We start from the raw sequence: 13,972 nt of genomic DNA, 5'->3' as shown, positions 1-13,972 counted from the left end.
CTGGAAAATAATTTACCAATTATACATTTTAATTATAAATTATAATAATTTAAATTATTATAATTATTTAATTATAATTATGAGCTTTGTGTGTCAATATTAATATCAGATTTTAAAAGACGTTAAGAGAAATAACTCTCTGACTTATATACATATAAAAACAAAAGACTGAATTGTGAATTGCATTAGTGTGCTCATGCTACAGCTTACCCTCAGCCTATAAAGTTACAGACTCATTATTTTAAAATATACCAGTAATTCCAGGGATGGCTATGATCAAATACTTAAGAAGATACATATGGCAGGACCACAATTCCTCTATCTTGGTAATTTGTTAGAAGAAGAATGAAAAGAGTATAACACTCTGACGAGTGCAGGAATAGCTTCCGAATTTGCTGACCCACATGGATTAAAGCATTCTCAACCACAGTATTTTGTCATATAAAACAGATTTCCCCACCAAGGTTTCATAATAAAGCAGCTATGGGCACCATATATAAGTAGTTTTAAATGACCAAATCCTTCCACTCTAAAGACAAGAAAATTAAACACAACATACTGTTTATACTATAGTTATTTTATATAGGAAGGGAAAATATTATTTTTTAATCTACTATAGTTTATTATTGACTTAAAAATAAAACATGGGCCGGGTATGGTGGCTCACCTGAGGTCAGGAGTTCAAGACCAGCCTGGCCAACACAGTGAAATCCCGTCTCTATTAAAAATACAAAAATTAGATTGGCGTGGTGGTGCACGTCTGTAGTCCCAGCTACTTGGGAGACTGAGGCAAGGAGAATCACTTGAACCCAGAAGGAGGCTGCAGTGAGCCGAGATCACACCACCGCACTCCAGACTGGGCAACACAGTGAGATTCCATCTCAAAAAACAAACAAACAAACAAAAAAACAAGAACAAAACAAAAACAAACAAACAAAAAAACATGAAGTAACTGAAAATCTGATTTTCAAAGAGAAGGCATACTAGGATACTTTAAGACTATGAGTTTTAGTGTGAAAGTAGTATGTCTGTTCCTTTAAGTGAATTAAATTTAAAATATAATTTAAAAAAATAGTTCAATTGCACTAAATGTTACTTTATAAACTGGAGGTTGATACTTATAAAGACTTGAATGCCATTTTAAACCTAAAATTACAATACAAAACCTTTCATTTGCTGAAATTGCCATGATCTGAAGTGCCATTTACTTAATGCTTCACAGATGTATGATGCCAAGTTGTTAGTCAAATTGGAAAGTATATTTAGTCAGAAAAAAAGAAATCTTCCAAAACATGTTTTCCTATATTTTACTGACATTTACATGGGATACTATGAAATGTGTCATATATTTGCACTTTATAATCTATAAATGAAGCTCTCCTTTTCTTTTTCCAAATCAAATATGCTGTTATTGTGACCACATAATAGCTTTTCATTTGAAGACACCATTGTTTCTATAATCCCTCAGACCATGGTCATGTGCTACTTTGTCATATTTTTAACTGGACTTTTCATCACACTTTCTTCTTTGACCTTTACCCTGAGAGCCTTAGTCATAACTGAAACTTCGCTGTAAGGATGTTTTGCTACACAATTGAGCTCACTATTATGAGTCATAATACACTTTTAATAAGCTGATGTGCAGTGATATGAAAGTACTAATTTTACCACAAGGTTACTAGTGTTACTAGAGCATGTACTAATAAATCTGGCTAACACTGAATACATGCCACAGTAGGAGGTTAGACAAAAATGGAAGAGACCACTGATATGTTCCTTTGTGGTAATATGAGTATACATAAAGGAAAAGGTTGGTATCCATAATTAATATTGGGGCCTTTAAATGTCATGACTACTATTAGAGTCCGTTATGGATCAAATGCAATCAGAAATACTAGTGTAAATATGACTAGGAAACTGGAAATTAAAATGGAAATAATAAGAAAAATTGAATTTTTATGATTAAAAGTACTGTAAATAATTAACATAGCACTCTGTATATTACCAGCACCCTTTAAGACCTCTTAATGTTATTAATTGCAAAGCAGTAGAAGGTAGGAAAATCTTTTATAGGCTCCTCACAATGTAGAGGTTGTTTCTATAGCAGTTACAAATACACATATATTAAATCCACCAATTTCTAAGAAACAGATCCTGTCATACTTTAGTACATCTATAACACAAATCTCTTACGCGTATAATTAAGCAAAGTTAAATGGTTACTTACAGAAACTTAGTTGTCGACTTTCACAGAATTCTGCATATTGAGCTGAATCCATAATTCGAGTTTGTCTTTCTGCTCTCTAATAGATAAAAAGACACAACATTTTTTAAAGCAAGTAGACTATTATATATGTTTTCACAGCTTAAACTTAGAATTGACCATTTTCCTTTCCTTATGCCAGGTGAACAGGGTAGTACTACTACCACATAGATCATGATACATAAAATTATGATAACACTAGTTGTGAAGCTGGTGTCTTTTGGAAATAAAGTTTAAATACTACTTTCTGCTCCTTTGTTATTGAAACTAAAACTAAAGGACCTCATGTCTAAATTTTCTAACTTGTATCATCCTTTTAAAGAAAAAGAAAATGATGAGGGAATAATAAACCAAGCAGAAAAACTGTTACAAATATTACTGTCAATCTGCTTTAAAGCTGTGATTTTCAATGTTAAACAAGAATCGGCGAATGGAATCCATATATTATTCCCTTTCAGTTAGAATCTGGGGCCACAGTTGACAAATCCATATTTTAGATTGCAAGAAAATAAAGAAAAAGGTAAACACAATACAGATCCTTTAATCTGAGTCCAGGTATGATTCATTTGGTATAGTTTCATTTGTGGAGTTTTTGATTCAGTATAGCAGATGTTTACTGCTTCACTGTCCCACAAGAGGTAGGATAATTATAATTCATCCATAGTTTGGTGGGAAGGAATATGACCACTTCCGCTTCCTTGGTAAGGAAAGCATTTTGAAATGAGACAGGCTGGTACTTCTTGGAATGAATTTCTGCCCAGCGAAGAAAAAAAAAAATCTCAGATTTAATTTTTTTTTTTTTTCTGTTGTGGAAGAACTTTCAGCAAGTTATCTTTACCATCGTTGTTGGAGCACATAAGTACCATTTCTTCTAATGTCTGTCAATGTTTTGTATTTTTGAAACAGAAATTATTCTTTTTTCTTTTATTTGTGTGAGTAGTCAATTCCAATGATACGTCAGTTGATGGAATGAATAATGGTGTACTAACTGGAGCTTAATAGAGAATACAGACGAGGCAGTGGGAGTTAAGGTAAAAATTACTAGTCACTACTGTGGTTCCTTCTAAGACCACTGACTGCTTTTCCCCTTCCTCATTTTCCGCCTCCCTTTTTTCTTTCCCTCCCTCTCTCCCTTCCTTCATTCCTTACCTCCCACACATCCACATACTCACAAACATACATATATGCAGGCACAAACGCAAGTTTCTCTTGGTTATTTACCCACTAGGTTCAAGTATCCTTTTTGGGCATGTACAAATATTTAAAAATACATATATATATATATAAGGTATATATGTATGTGTATATACATAAGGTATATATGTATATATACACACACACATATAAAGATAAATATATAAATTATATATGTACACAAATATACACACACATTTATCTTTTTATATATATACACAAATACACATATATGTATATATGTATGTACATATCTTCTTGTGTATGTGTTAGAAATACCACGGTCTCGGCTGGGTGTGGTGGCTCACGCCTGTAATCCCAGCACTTGGGAGGCCTAGGCAGGTGGATCACTTGAAGGCAGCAGTTTGAGACCAGCCTGGCCAACATGGCAAAACCCTGTCTCTACTAAAAATACAAAAATAAGCTGGACGTGTGGCACGGGCCTGTAATCCCAGCTACTTGGGAAGCTGAGGCAGGAGAATTGCTTGAACCTGGGAGGTGGAGGTTGCAGTGAGCTGAGATCACGCCACTGCACTCCAGCCTGGGTGACAGAGTAAGACTCTGTCTCAAAAAACAAACAAACAAACAAACAAACAAACAAACAAACAAACAGACAGACAGAAAACCACGTCTCCTTAAGATATATTATTGGGTTAATTTTTATTTACTTGGAAGTATTTTTTGATATATAAATGCATGATCTAGTTTTAGCCCTCTTTCTAATGTATCTGACACATGACTCAATAAATGTTTCTTGATGAAAATAGGAAGCAAGAAAGGGAGAATTTGTTTATATGTTTTGAACATTACAAAAAAGTTGCAGCTGGGTGTGGTGGCTCATGTCTATAATCCCAGCACTTTGGGAGGCTGAGGCAGGTGGATTACGAGGTCAGGAGATTGAGACCATTCTGGCTAACATGGTGAAACCTGTCTCTACTAAAAATATAAAACATTAGCTGGGCACGGTTGCATGTGGCTGTAGTCCCAGCTACTTGGGAGGCTGAGGCAGGAGAATTGCTTGAACTCAGGAGGCAGAGGTTGCAGCGAGCCGAGATCGTGCCACTGCACTCCACCCTGGGCAACAGAGGGAGACTCCGTTTCAAAAAAAAAAAAGCTCATGTGTTTATTTAAATAAACTCTCTAAGACTGATAATACTATCATGAATTTGTATCTATGTACATATGTTTGTGTATTATATACCTGCTTGTCTATGTCTCACTATAGCAGGAACCACTCAGGTTTGAATTTCTAGCTCCTAGGAAAATATCTGACACATGATAAATAAGCAATAAACATTTGTTGGATGAAAAAATGCTACCGTTTTATTCCACAGGGCAAATGACTATCCCCATAATGGAACTAGATCGAGAATGATTATCTAATGATTCCTACATACCATCTTTGCTACTCTCCAGCTTGGTAGCCTCCTCTACCCAATATATGGCTAGAGAGAAAGGACCTGGATAACCATGGAAAAAGAATGTTCCTAAAGGGATTCTTAACACCAACTTTTTCTTCCACCAAGTTGGACAACCAAGATTTGGCAGCCTCTGCATATATGCTTACATAGCTGATGTATTGGCAATCAGTGTTTCTAGAAATGAGAGTTAGGAAAATTTATCGTCAGAGGTTAAGGTTGCCAGAATTGCCAGCTACAATATTTCAAGGATAACCATAAACATCTGAAAGACTAAATTATTATGGCTAGCTTCATTCCTTTCAGCTACCCTCTCCAATGCCTATTCTCTTTTCTTCATTAAGCATCCTAGTTCTTTTTTAATTCCTCCAGCATTGAAGCAGTAAACTTTGATCTGAGGAGCCCCACAAATCTGACCCTAGGGTATATTTAAGAAGTCATTTATCCTGTGCCTAGCACACAGGAAACACTCCAAGCAAAGCAGCTGACTCAACAGCAAAGACTTACAGAAAATACAAAATCATGGCTTAGAGATAGAAGGCAGCTTAAAGTTTATCTTGTTCAAACCTTTTCAATTCAAAGATAAGGAAATTGAGGCTCAGAGAAGTGATTTGTCAAAGGTTGACTAAGTTAGAATTCAAGCCCAGGACTCCCAATTCCTAAGTCAGCCTATTTTCATTATAAAAAGCTGTCTTCAACTAATGGTAACTGTTTATTCCAATGTTTTCCTTTGGGATGCTCTAAGTTTCATATATTGTCTTACTAAAACATGTCATGTAGCCCCTACAATTAACATGCTCAAACTATTCATAAGAAAAAGAAATTTGCTGACCCTGGGTCAGCAAATAATGTACAACCTGGGGGTAATCTAATGCAGAGTGCAGAAACTGTAGTGTATCTGATAGTGCAAGCACGTCACAGGTGTGTAAAGATACTGCTTCCATTCACTCTCTGGATGCTGAACAAGGCTGAGGCAGAACCCCTAGGCTGGTATCTGCTACCAGCTGCCTTGTCCATTTACTTTGGTGGGTGATAAAAATATTATCATTTTCTATGTGAGCTATGATGTGAGAATGACTGGAAGCACTGTACTAACACTAATGTCCTCGAATATTACATGATACAAAACATGAATGCTATTCACAGCATGGTCAAGGGAGTTCATGAAATCAGAGAATCTTTGAGCTATATATGCACTGACTTGGATTTGAGGATGATGAAGATGATTTGGATATGCTTATCACCTAATTTTTGTTTACTCCTCTTTCTTTCCCCGAATTGTTTAAAAACAAAACAAAACAAAAAAAGGAACAAATTTTGGCTGATGATGAAGATGATTTGGATATGCTTATCACCTAATTTTGTTTATTCCTCTCTTCCCCTGAATTGTTTCAAAATACAAAAAAAAAAAAAAAAAAAAAAAGAAAAATTTTTGGCCATATGATCCAAATAATTCAACTTCTGAGTATTACATTTTCTCCTGTCCTTCCACTATCATCTTAAATACTCAGAAAGGGAGTAAATATCTAACTTTCATGAACTGTATGTTCTCTAAATACAGGAACTGTGCTGCTCTTCTAGAGTGCTGAGGCAATGCTGTGCTTGGATTTGCCTGGGCCTCACTAGCTGAAACAAGGGACAGACAAATGGATGGACTGAGACAAAAGAAATGCATTTAAGTACGTGTTGACTGGCCTAAGACCAGAAACGTTAAGAATTAGGATCAAATTATAATCCAATTTTACAAATCCCAGAGAGATGAGGCAGTTTTAAGACAAAATCCATTAAAAAAATCAACACAGTGGTCAAATATTAAGTAAGTGTGGCTCTTATTTACTCTGGTGCCCTAATTCTACCTTCTCGTCTGCCTCTATTCAGATCACCCATTCTGATCCATACTAAAGTATACATTGGCAGTCCTTTTCTACTCCTTTAAGAAATCTGTGGAAAAAGATTCAAGGGGACAATATCATAAGCCTAGTAAAACATCATGATCAGAATAATGCTCACTCCTTTGAGATGGTTTTATTTTAAAAGAACATATTATTTTTTATTTTATTTTTAACAATGAAGCTAATAAAACCTGCTACTCTATTCGACCGATGTTTCTATTAAAATAAAATTTATAAACGTTATTTTATTATATACATATTTAAAAATTTTATAAAAAATAAAACCATCTCAATAAAGAGTAAGCAGTTTTATTAGTTTCATTTTACAAATGAAGACACTGACTTAGAGAACTTAAAGGAAAACTTTAAAAGCATACAGCTAATAAAGAGGCAAAACTAGAAGTAAAACTTGGGTCCTAAATACCTACTCTAAGGTACATAAAGTTTCTCAGAAAAGACTTACTATTCTAGATCATATTAATTGTAATAAAGTTTGTACTTCCTTTAGGCTCTAGTTTCTTTTGAACTAAATATTACAATGCAAACTTAATTTTAAAAGAGTTACTTTGGCTAGTCTGTATAGTCATTAAACTAGAATAAAAAATACATCATATCATTGTCAAAGGCACTGAAAACACAAATCTCTGAAATAAAAGTCACTGAATAATCACAGATGATTTATCATGGCTTTTCTGAACATTCTCAAATTACACAATGCTCTCCTATCTCAGACTGCCACATGAATGTAAGGTCATCTTTGGATTAGTCATACTCTTGTATCTGCAAGTCCAGTTTGTCTTCTGCTTAATCTGTCAATTCCACCCACTCCCTGGTTTCTTTAGGTGTCAACAACAGCATTCTTGAACATTCATAAAATATGCAACAAACATACTTAGAGGCTTTTCAGAAATTACATCTTACTAGTATTACAATATAGCTAAGTATTATAACACAGGAGCAAATATGGAGAAACTACTTGTGAAAGAATTATTCCTAAAGTTTCCCAAATACTCAACAGTATTTTAAAATTTAATTGAAATAGCTTTTTAAAAAGGTAAAACAGAATAGTTGGTGACTAGTTGCTCTTCTCACTACCAGAAAGTTACAGCTTTTTCTTGTTATTGTAAAACATACAGAGGAGGCAGACTTTTAGGGTAGATGAACTCACTTTCTGCGTCCTACTTAAATGAAAACAGAAGTGCTAATATCCCTATAGATACAGTGCCTAGTATAATTTGTTCGTTCAATATCGTGCATACAACAAACTCTTGGTACATATTTGTTAATCTGAATTTTCAGTGAAAAGTTTTTACTTCAATTAATGTGAAGTTGATTATGTCTTTGAAAAATACTTTCAGTACGGACAATCATCATTTGCCCTGTCTGTACCACTTTGAGGTGTGAGGCAGGATTACTTATGCAGCATACTGTTCCATTTAAATTCTGTGTGCTTTCATTGAAGCATTTTTAAAGGTTATGGAAGCTATGTGCTGGCATATCTCTTGGCAGTTTCTCAAGGCACATGGCATTTAACTTTCTTCAGCAACACAAAAACACAGAACAGAACTTTCAAACCAAGATGAGAGGATCTGCTCTCACTTCTACTTCAAGTTTTTTTTTAATTTCTTTTTTGAGACAGGGAATTGCTTTGTCACTCAGGCTGGTGTGCAGTGACACCATCATGGCTGACTTCAGCCTCCACCTCCCCAGTTTAAGTGAGCCTCCTGCCTCAGCCTCCTGGGTAGCTGGGACTACAGGTGCGTGCCATCAGGCCTGGTGAATTTTTTATTCTTATTTTTATGGAGATGAGATCTCTATAAAATTGCCCAGGCTGGTCTTGAATTGCTGGCCTCAAGTGATCCTCCTGCCTCGGCCTCCCAAAGTGCTGGGATTACAGGCATGAGCCACTGCACCTGGCCAAAAAAACTGTTTTTAAATCTTATTCTGATTACTCTTAAAAGTCTTACAATTGAAATGCAGAGTGCTTTTTGCATGGAAAAGGCAAAATGCTTTCACCAAAACGGTAATCTACCAACAATCTCATGTTCAACAGGCACTGGTTATTGAACTTGAAAACTTCAAATGGAGTGGTTGGCAGCAGCATTCAGCAATGTGGCAATGTGTAAATTATGAAATGTATATGCATGTTTGTATATGTATAATGTGGTCTGCTTGCAGAAGGATAATATTAACAAGTCAGTAAATACCATAGAATGTCGAAGAAACCATATCTCCAACTCACCGTAGGTAAGGAAGCTGAGGTCGGTCCAGAAAAGTTAAAGGATTTACTGGGACGGTTGCAGAGGCAATCCAGTACCCCAGTGAGTGCTCATTCTGCTTGCTGGGTGAGTTTGTAATTTGGTAGACTCCTTTCCCAAAAGCCAAGTAAGCCTCCCTCAAAACACATGGTAAAGTACCCTTTCTTTTTACTCCACTGCAAAAGTCATCATTTTGGGCCTAGGGTATTGCAACAGTTTCCTAGCTTTCACAGACCTTTCCTCTCCCAACCTATCCTGCATACTAGTCTTTTAAATAAAAACATGGAGAAAAGGCCCTTGTACATTGCAAGACTCACTGTAGTAGGCTCTCCTGTATCCCCACACCACTTTCTTTTCTCTGACTCAAAAACAAATGGCTCTAATCACTGCATTAAATTTAAGCTCAACTGTCTGAGTTCTAAATACAGACATAATCTGGACCATTCTACCTCAGCACACATTGTTCTCACTAAAACCAAATTTATTCTTTGTTTTTAGTTAAATCACCCTTTGTCACATGTGCCATGTACTGCTGCCACTCCCCCACTACTGTGCTGGTCACCCCTCCCCATCTCCATGGTCATTTAAATCACTCCCTTTCTTCAAGGTCTTGCATAGGTCCCACCTCCTCTGGGAAGTTCGTGTAGTTTACAGTGATTTCTCTCTTCTAAAATTATTTGTTCTTCTAGATAGTATTGTACCACTTCCTGAAGTTTTCTATGTGTGCCACTTTTGTCTCTCCTCAAAGAGTAGCTGTGGGAATGTATTAGTAGAAAAATCAAATTTATACTAGAACGTATGTACCTTAATTTCATTTATGTTTGAACATACACACACATATGCACATGTGTATGCCTGCAAATACATGGAAAAAGTCTGGAAGCAAATATATTATACTTTTGAGAGTATTTATCTCTGGAGGTAAAATTATAGGTAACTTTAACTTTTCAGTTACACATTTCAATAATTTTTTTTTTTTTTACAGTGAATTACAAACAGAAAAGAGTTTCAAAAGTAAAGAAATCTTCTTTCCTCTTGAGCTAATTTTGCTTGACTTACAGGAAGTCATTAACTGTGCACACATAAAAATAATCAAAGCACTTACCCAAGGGGCAGAAAATCACAGAGGAACAGCAAAGACTTGAATATATGCTTTTAGAAAAAAAAATCAAAAAACAAAAACACACATACATACAGAGAAAATCACAGAGAAACAGCAAAGGCTTGAATATATGCTTTTAGAAAAAAAAAATCAAAAAACAGAAACACACATACACACACAAAGGAGAATGTCATGCAATAATATTTAAGGGACCAACTCAGAATCCTGATTGATGCAGTAGAAACCGAAAGTTCACTTAGGTTTGACCTGTAATTTTCACTGAATTATATGGACTTGAATAGAAATGCAGTATATTTTCTATATCACAGCCTTAAAAAATAGGTTTCCAGTGGTGCTAATTTGTTTCCCCAGAGTGGCATGCATAATATACCAATTTTATGTGTCCAAGGTACTAAGAATGTCTTACAGTAATTATATGAAGTTTCCTAAAGAGCTGTAGACCCTAGAATATTCAAAGTATTTAAAAGAAATTTTGTGTTGAAAGTGAGTAATCCTCAGCCAGTACAAAGCATCAGTGATTGAGAAACACACAAAAAGATATTTGTGCTACTAAGACATAACAGAGTTGTTTCAAAATATTAAATTCAGTTTTTTTGATCTATATTCTATGGGTCTAAATATATTAATTAATGTCAACATAGGACCTTTACCTTTTAATACATTTTAAACCACCAAGAGTGGGCATTAATTTGTTATATAATGAAAATATAGTCATTAAAATCAAAGTAATAGATTTAAAACGTTTTAATGCGCATTAAAATTTTAATCTAAATGTATTAAGCCAGTAATGGGGAAAAACCATATGTAATAAAATATTTCCAGTCTTGGGATAAAATGTGTGCTAAGAAAAGTATCATTTTTAAAATAACCTAGTGCCATACAACCTAATTCCCTGTCAAGTTGTAAATCCCAGTGTTTAGTGTTAGTACCAATTTTTGCTAGTGTTTCCCTGAAGCTGTAAATATGCTCTGGAATAACTCAGTTGGCAAATAACATAAAAAGCCATGTGAGTTTCTGCCCAAACTATTTCTTTTAAGTAACAGAACACTGACTTTTTGTTTTCCTGATTAAGGACGTCACAATCCCCCCTCACCCTTTTTTTTTTTTTTGGTGGTTTTTATTTGGCTGTATATAAAAAAGTGAACATACTAGTTTAATATGTGTAAAATCTTTAGGCATTCTGAATAACATTCCTAAAAATTCTCAGAGGTTTACATAATATCTAGATGAGCTGATAGGCTTTATAGCAGAGCAGACATACAGGGATACGGTTAAATATTTTAGTCATTTTGGATAAAACTTTAGAATACTGCCTGAAAAATATAAAATCCATTAATGCATAAAATTTAGTTCATACTTCCTCTTTAATCTTGAGTTAGAACTGCAGATCTTTCCATCTTGATTTAGGAAAGATCACATTCTCAAGTAGTCACATATGCACACTTCATGGAGTCTGGCTTTACTTACATAGAATAAAAGTATAGCATCTTTAAGGTAAAATCTTGTGAAAGGGGAAGCCTGTAAGTGCAGCATGGCTCTCACATCATCCCCAAGGATACACAGAACTCTGTAAAGAACAAGGGAGCCCTGCTTGAAATCTCCCTTTGTTGCTACTATGTGATTTATCTTAGTTTTTTCAATAAGGACTTTTCTAAACATGTGAAAATAAAATTTTATCACAGATTAATTCATCAGTTAATTCCCTCTAAGCAAGTTCCATCAGCTCTATCTTTAAAATGTAACTAAAATAAACCACTTTCATCACCTTCTACTGTCACTGATACTACTCTAGTCCAAGCCACCATCATCAGCTCTCCTCTGGACTACTGTATTAGTCTATTCTCATGCTGCTATAAAGGACTGCCTGAGACTGGGTAATTTATAAAGGAAAGAAGTTTGACTGACTCACATTTCCAGAGAACTGGGGAGGCCTCAGGAAACTTACAATCATGACGGAAGGGGAAGCAAACACATCCCTTTTCAAATGATGGTAGGAAGGAGAAGTGCCAAGCAAAACGAGGAAAAGCCCCTTATAAAACCATCAGATCTCCTGAGAACTCACTCAGTATGATGAAAACAGAAGCATGGGGGTAACTGCCTCCATGATTCAATTACCTCCCAATGGGTCCCTCCCATGACACATGGGGATTATGGGAACTACAATTCAAGATGAGATTTGAGTGGGGACACAGCCAAACCATAGTTCCACCTTGGCTCCTCCCAGATCTCATGTCCTCACATTTCAAAACCAATCATGCCTTCCCAACATCCCCCAAAGTCTTAACTCACTCCAGCATTAACCCAGAAGTCCAAGTCCAAAGCTTCCCCTGAGACAAGGCAAGTCCCTTCCACTTATGAGTCTGTAAAATCAAAGACAAGTTAGTTACTTCCTAGATACAGTGGTGGTACAGGCATTGGGTAATACACCCACTCCAAATGGGAGAAATTAGCCAAAATGAAGGGGTTACAGGCCCCACATAAGTCCAAAATTCAGTGGGGCAATCAAATCTTTTTTTGTGTGTGTGGGTATTTTTATGATTTTATTTTAAAATCATATTAGATTTTCTAAAAATTTGCAAGAATTGTACAAAGGTAATTTGTGCCTTTACCTAAATTCCCTAGTTGTTAGAAATTGCCCTATTTCCTCTGCCTATGGAGATATATTTTTAAATTATCCACTTTAAATAACATACATTTTTTAAATTGAGTACTTCTTATTATAAAAACCCATTTTTTAAAAATTATACTTTATGTTCTAGGGTACATGTGCACAACGTGCAGGTTTGTTACGTATGTATACATGTGCCATGTTGGTGTGCTGCACCTATTAACTCGTCATTTACATTAGGTATATCTCCTAATGCTATCCCCCACTCTTTCCCCCACCTCACAACAGGCCCCAGTGTGTGATGTTCCCCTTCCTGTGTCCAAGTGTTCTCACTGTTCAATTCCCACCTACGAGTGAGAAAATGCGGTGTTTGGTTTTCTGTTATTGTGGTAGTTTTCTGAGAATGATGGTTTCCAGCTGCATCCATGTCCCTACAAAGGACACGAACTCATCCTTTTTTATGACTGCATAGTATTCCATGGTGTATATGTGCCACATTTTCTTAATCCAGTCTGTCATTGATGGACATTTAGGTTGGTTCCAAGTCTTTGCTATTGTGAATAGTGCCACAATAAACTTACCTGTGCATGTGTCTTTATAGCAGCATGATTTATACTCCTTTGGGTATATACTCAGTAATGGGATTGCTGGGTCAAATGGTATTTCTATTTCTAAATTCTTGAGGAATAGCCACACTGTCTTCCACAATGGTCGAACTAGTTTACAGTCCCACCAACAGTGTAAAAGTGTTCCTATTTCTCCACATCCTCTCCAGCACCTATTGTTTCCTGACTTTTTAATGATCACCACTCTAACTGGTGTGACATGGTATCTCATTGTGGTTTTGATTTGCATTTCTCTGATGGCGAGTGATGACGAGCATTTTTTCATGTGCCTGTTGACTGCATAAATGTCTTCTTTTGAGAAGTATCTGTTCATATCTTTTGCTCACTTTTTGATGGGGTTTTTTCTTGTAAATTTGTTTGATTATGTTTATTGATTTGCATATATTGAACCAAATATTTGTAGTTCTGGATATAAGGACTTTGTCAGATGAGTAGATTGCAAAAATTTTCTCCCATTCTGTAGGTTGCCTATTCACTCTGATGGTAGTTTCTTTTGCTGTGAAGAAGCTCTTTAGTTTAATTAGATCCCATTTGTCGATTCTGGCTTTTGTTGCCATTGATTTTGGTGTTTTAGACATGAAGTCCTTGCC

At 35.6% G+C, this 13,972-nt stretch overlaps 1 protein-coding gene across 2 annotated transcripts in view; it reads right to left on the bottom strand.

Moving 5' to 3' along the window:
- The window catches only part of SUPT3H (SPT3 homolog, SAGA and STAGA complex component), a 548,315-nt gene that overhangs the window by 110,272 nt on the left and 424,071 nt on the right, over positions 1-13,972 (bottom strand). For both annotated transcript variants that reach the window (XM_017878099.1, XM_017878098.1), the window contains exon 7: positions 2,228-2,303. In XM_017878099.1, the coding sequence (XP_017733588.1) occupies positions 2,228-2,303 (76 nt within the window). The remainder of the gene's footprint in view (positions 1-2,227; positions 2,304-13,972) is intronic.

The sequence above is a fragment of the Rhinopithecus bieti genome, unplaced genomic scaffold, assembly GCF_001698545.2.
Source record: "Rhinopithecus bieti isolate Rb0 unplaced genomic scaffold, ASM169854v2 scaffold_9981, whole genome shotgun sequence".
In the NCBI taxonomy this organism is placed as follows: Eukaryota; Metazoa; Chordata; class Mammalia; order Primates; family Cercopithecidae; genus Rhinopithecus; species Rhinopithecus bieti.
This window is presented reverse-complemented; position numbering and strand designations above follow the sequence as displayed.